This window comes from Talpa occidentalis, unplaced genomic scaffold, assembly GCF_014898055.3.
Source record: "Talpa occidentalis isolate TD23 unplaced genomic scaffold, MPIMG_talOcc4v2.1 talOcc4.4, whole genome shotgun sequence".
In the NCBI taxonomy this organism is placed as follows: Eukaryota; Metazoa; Chordata; class Mammalia; order Eulipotyphla; family Talpidae; genus Talpa; species Talpa occidentalis.
The window spans coordinates 24,023,045-24,029,044 of record NW_023604295.1 but is presented as its reverse complement, the minus strand read 5'-3'; the positions used below and the strand labels follow the sequence as shown (position 1 = coordinate 24,029,044).

General features: G+C 33.4%; 1 protein-coding gene across 7 annotated transcripts in view; it reads right to left on the bottom strand.

The window, feature by feature from the left end:
* Positions 1-348: 348 nt before the first annotated feature.
* NAALADL2 (N-acetylated alpha-linked acidic dipeptidase like 2) overlaps positions 349-6,000 on the bottom strand; it is a 1,155,955-nt gene continuing 1,150,303 nt past the window's right edge. For all 7 annotated transcript variants that reach the window (XM_054700373.1, XM_054700375.1, XM_054700374.1 and 4 more), the window contains one exon: positions 349-5,010. In XM_054700373.1, the coding sequence (XP_054556348.1) occupies positions 4,812-5,010 (199 nt within the window). In that variant the 3' untranslated portion in view covers positions 349-4,811. The remainder of the gene's footprint in view (positions 5,011-6,000) is intronic.

The window sequence follows — 6,000 nt, the reverse complement described above, 5'->3', positions numbered from 1 at the left end:
AACAATAGCATTATTAATATTAATAAAATGCTAACAGATACACTGAAAGTATGATTCAAAAATGTTGAAGAATTCCAAAAACTAAAGCATACTCCAAATAGTGTCCGCCTGCATGACATAGTGAATAAAAACTGAATAATCGGAGTCAGTAAGTTATACTTACTGGGCAAACTAAATGATAAAATGATTATACAGTTTGATTGATAAAAAAATATAGTTCATTAAAATAGAGAATAACGGGCCTCCCCTGGTGGTGCAGCGGTTGAGCGCTGGGCTGCGAGGCTGCCCACAGCCTCTGCAGCGCCGGTTTGTTCCCAGGCCGCTGGCGAGGGTCCCACAAAAAAAAAAAAAAAAAATAGAGAGTAACTCCACTAAGCCTCTATTCAAATGCCACATTTGTACTTTAATCAGAACAAAAGACCAACATTAACTAGAATGCAACATAATAATTCATAATAATGACTGCATATTAATCTCTTGAGCTTGCTGAGATACAGCACATGACATATGGCACAGTGCAGTCACCTGTGTGGTCCTTTGGGGACTGAGGTGGTGCATGTTAATTAGCCCCTGGAAAATAAAATCTATTTCCCTATGAGAAAATCTACCTTGATTCTTATTGGCTTAAGACATCAAAAGAATTAGACAGAATACTGTTAGTCTCTGTCTATACTCATTAAAGCTTTGTCTAGATGTAGGCAATGAATCAACATCTCCTGAGTTAATTCTTGACAGAATCCTGCTTAAGAAATTAGGATAGCCATGCATTTCTTTGGCCTCAATGATTGGATTTGGCAGAAAACATCAAAATTACCATTTGGGTTACAGAAAAAAAAAAATTGTGTGATTCAAGTACAAAAGAATCTTCACAGAAACACATTAAAATTTGAAGCAATTTCTCTATCTGGAATGCTGTATGAAACATCCTCAATTTAATCCTTTGCTTTGTAAATTCAGATACAATCTGAATATGAGATTATAAATGTCTTTATGAAATATGTCACCTCAATAAGCAAGGTCTCAAGACTCTTGGCAGTCCCAGGTATGCTAAAGGCACTTCTTGAAGGATAATGGAAAAGTATTATGGAAAAAAATCTTTGGTTGATTAACAGGTAAATATATATTGAAATGAATAGATCTTAAAATTATTCCTCAGAGTCAAAGAAATGCGTAACCCCATAATAACTGGAGAATAATAACTTGAACAAGAAAATTGAGTGAACATGGTGTTGGTGAGAAAAGTGTACATTTTAAAATCTTCTTTTGCAACACTTTCAAATTCTTGCCATTTGAAAGTCGGCATTGCATGAATTAGTCACCCTTAACTGAAAATTAGTAGCACTTAATGTGATGCATAGTCTGCTACACTTTTTTTTAAAGATCTTTCAGAATAGTAGATTCTAATGAAACTTTTAAAAACTAGCTATTTAAATTCATGCCAGAAATACTGAGTCACTAGTGCTGGGGGCAGAATCTTTCTTTTCTCAAATATCACATTGTTTGTTTTTTCCCCTACGTTGTATCAATGCACCTGTGATGAAACTCTTATATTTTTGACATTTTTATTGGAATAGGTGGACCCATTTACCTTCCACTCCACCAAGGTTGGAAATTTAAAATAATTCTTTTCTATTAAGGAAATGTTCATCTAAGTCATATTTAAATAGCCTTTGATCCTATAAACCAATGAGATAACAATGTGCTACCCTCAGAGATAGCTTAATATTTTGAGTAATTAATTACATATTACAGAATGTCTCATGAGAAGGTTTTTTGGCTAGGTCTGCCAATTTACTGTGCAAATAATTACGGCTTTTGAGGCAAAGATGCTGATTCATCATTAGTCAGAAGGTAACAATTTATTTTTGAAATACCTTTCTTTGCAATTGGGAAACCTACTGCATGCTAAAATTTATGTAATTTAAAAATCAATCAGAATGAACTAGTCCTTCATTACAAGCAGTTATTCCAGTCCATACAACATCTGATAGAATGGCTGGTTATAAGAAGGCACCAGAAAAGATCATTTATAACCCTATCACCTCAGGGAGAGCTAGATATACTTCATGAGAAAGCCGAGCAGCTTAGATTCCAGTTTTGCTTTTACTGTTAACCAAATGTGTGACTATGTTCAAGTTCCTTAATCACTTTGGCTTCAGTGACTCTTATCGATGGAGTTGATTATGCTTTCCCTGGCTGAAGGCAATATCCTAAATCTTATGGCTTAGACCAAAAAGCCGCATAATTTTCCTTTTGACTCTGAAATATACACATTTCCACAAAGGGCAATATCCTATGTGTTCCCTGCCTGAATCCAAATTTCAGGGATATACATTTGCCACACTTTCTTAGAAGACTAATCATGTATGATTTGTTATGGCCTGGCACAATCCTATGAAGGATGAGAAATATCATCCTTCAGCAGCACTCTGAAACTACTACCAATAACCCAAAACACTTATTATTAAAATGCTTAAGATATTTATTTACTATTGGGGAAAAATTGAAATGATATAAATATGGAGAAAGCATGAGGTAATCAAACCATAGCTGTAATACACCCAAGTAAGAGGTTTGTTCCAGGCAAGGACATAGAACAGCATCTATACTGTTTAGTTTCTTCATATAATCTCCTAAATAGTCTAATAAAAATGGTAGCCCATAGTCATCTTCAATTTCTAAATAGCAAAACCATGTAATTTAGAAGTGAAGAAAACAGAATATTAAAACCTTTATATGTGCAATGTAGTTTACCTGGCTATACAACCTTTCAACAAACATATAAACAAAATATTTTCTGCTGTCAATGCTATTAGAGATTAAGGGAGTAAATTACTTAGAATTTTGTTTCAAAATGATAAACTATTATATTTGTTTTTCATTCAACTCCAAATGAAGAATCTCGATGAAAACATTTAAGTTCCTTTGGTATAAAGAATTTTATTATTTGGTCTGTCCCATGTCTACATGTTCCACCTCTCTTCTGGTGTGATTTCTGGAAAGACAGTTTGATATTGAGGCAGCAGGTGTCTGGTCCATTTAACACTCTTCTCTAAACAGTCTCAAACATATAAACATTTTCAAACAAAAAAGTACATTGGTTAAAATGATTGGTTAAAAAAGTAAGGTAGTTTCATTTTTCAAATGAAAATATGTGCACACAGAAATTCAGATGAAAATGGATTTCTGCTTGAATTATCTAGCTAATTACCTCCAGTATCTCCCTTGCCTTGAGCATATAAGCATTACTTATGGTAGGAAGAGTTGACCCTTATAAATCAATTAATCGATACTGATGAATTCTTTCCCCTCAACTTTAGCTTTCCTTTAAACTGAGATTAGGGTTATGCTCATCCATAAAAAGTGAAGACTCTGGCAATGCAAAATGGGAAGTGGTGTGAGTGTTGTTTTAGGTAGAGAAAATTCACATGAAATATTCTTAGGATATGTTTTCTAAAGGGAATTGCTTTATCCAAGACAAGAAGAACTTTTCTGAAATCAATTTCTTAAGGTAAGCTAAAAGTTTCAGCTGTCACCTAATAGACAGAATGCTGGGGTTTCTGGGAATACTGGATGCTATAGCCATTCAACAATAATGTCAATATGAAAAACTTCATTTGAGAGAAACAGTGAAGCATAAGAACAACACACTCTTAGAGAGTAGCACTGTATTTTCCACATAAAATTAGAGGTATGACTTCTGCATTTTCATCTAAGGCACAACTAAGGATTAAGAAAAAAATATCAAAAAAATATCAAATATCACAGATTTAAGGAGTTTTTCATTGATCAAAACAATTTCGTTCATAGAATGTACTTTTTGTCAGTGGCAGAAATAGCAATTTGATGCTTTTTAAGATATTTTGAGTTTCAAAGAGAAGCTTTGCTACTTTCGTGTGGAAATTATATTTAGTATTCCATGAAAACTGCCTTACAGCAAGGAACTTCAGCAAAGATACAAGAAGGAAGAATAATGTGATATGCTTTCATTTTAGAGTAGTTCTGTTTCATTTTTTCCACAGAAACAATACAGGAAGAAATAAATATTTTCTCCCTCATAAGACATACATCACTCCTGAAATTTCTACAAAATCAACTGAGGCAAATTAGGGGTTTCAAACCTAGTCACCTTATAAGTTGTTAGGAAAAAATTTGCATTTAAATTGCTCTGTGCAGCTACCTTGAGATTTTCCCCTGGAATGTTTATGGCTCTTTTTTTTTCATTAATACTTAAAAAAATACAATTTTATAACCAGTGTATTACTACATCTAGTTTTGTTAAGAACAGGCACTTCATGTCATAAAATAGAAACATTCAAAGAGGTTTTGGTCAACCAATCACTCAGAGTACACCAATTCTTCATATTGAATACTTAATAGTGAAAGTAATCTGAAACCATATCAAATCTCTGCTTCCATTATGGAAACTAGGTCATTAATAGCTCTAATATGGGGAATGGCAGCTGTTCCTGTGTTTTATCCATAGAAGCAAAGATTGTCCAAAAATACTTGGAACACCCCCCCCAAATATTTATTTATATATATCAGATTTCTTTCAATAGATAAATCTCAAGTATCATTTCAATAACTTGTTTTAACATAATCATATATGCAAATATAAGAAAAATATTAAATGTGCAAAATGCTCTTCCTATATGTACATTAAAAATACACAGTAACAATAGCTTTAGTTTTCTAAAAAAAAAAAAAGCCATTGGGGAAAAAAGTCTTCAATTTTAGAAAAGCTGGTCAGATTAGAGTTTTTTGCTTGAGGAATTGTAAACAAACTTTTTAAAATGCTGAGAGTTTTCTCAGTTCTTTCCATCCAAGACACTCTCAAACACATCAAGTCCTGCTTTGAAGTAAACCTGAGCTGAATTAATGCTGTTCAACACCTCTGACAGGGCTTCTTGAAGGGTTTCATTTGATGCAAGAGATTTGCAGTGCTCCCAAGCCTCCAGCAGTATGGAAAACTGGCTTGTCTTCTCATCAAGGTGATACAGGATATTTCTAAAAAGAAATATGAAATGTGTGGATTTTTTACACATAAATGCTATTTTCATGTTAAACATTGTAACAAATATTTCCATGAAGTAGTAATGTTTGCAATAAATTAGGAATGCATTACAGAAATACAATGTCAGGATTTTCAACCTCTAATGAATTAATAGATATAGATTTGATCATCAAAAATTTCCCAGTGATGAGAAAAAGAGAATGATACACAATGTAGCTCCTGATAGAAGCACACACTGCCATCATGAAAGAGAATAAAGTAGCTGTTAGTTAAAAACAAGCAAACAAACAAACAAACCTGAAACTGAATCTATGAGGCTTCTAAATCCAATTGCTAATAAATATAAGGATGAGAAATATGTAAAATTTTACTGTGGTATGTCATCGGTAAAATATATACTGGGATAAACTCTATACAGCAAAAGATAGGCACTGAGGTCACCTAATCCCCTTGCCAGACCCCTGAAAGTTATCTCTTTTTCTTACATATTCAAATGGATTCTGATGATATGCAGGTCCTCATTGAAGTGAGATACTTGATCCTAAAATATGTCACTTTGGTATGAGGACAATATTGAGCTGAAGACAATCAAAGCCTAACAGTTTCAGGAAAAGTTATTTTTAGTTCTCTTTAATTGCCTAAAATAAATGAGATTGAGACCAACTGATACTAACTTATTACTAGAGATAACTTTTTACATCACTTATTTTTACATGATGTTATTTATCTGCATGGTACAGCAAACACATGTTTACGGGACATCTGCTCTTGCCATCTCCCTGCGAATGGTCTTCCCTCCTTTTAAGTACCAGATTCCTACCCCTTCTCCTTAGCTCAGGATGACCCATGAATCTTGACTGACTAAAGATTGTGTTTGGGTCGCATATTATCTTTGGTACACCAATATACATAAAATTAAATTTGCTTTTCTCCTGTTAATCTGTTTCATGTCAATGTGATCATTAAAACTGGTTAAGAACTTG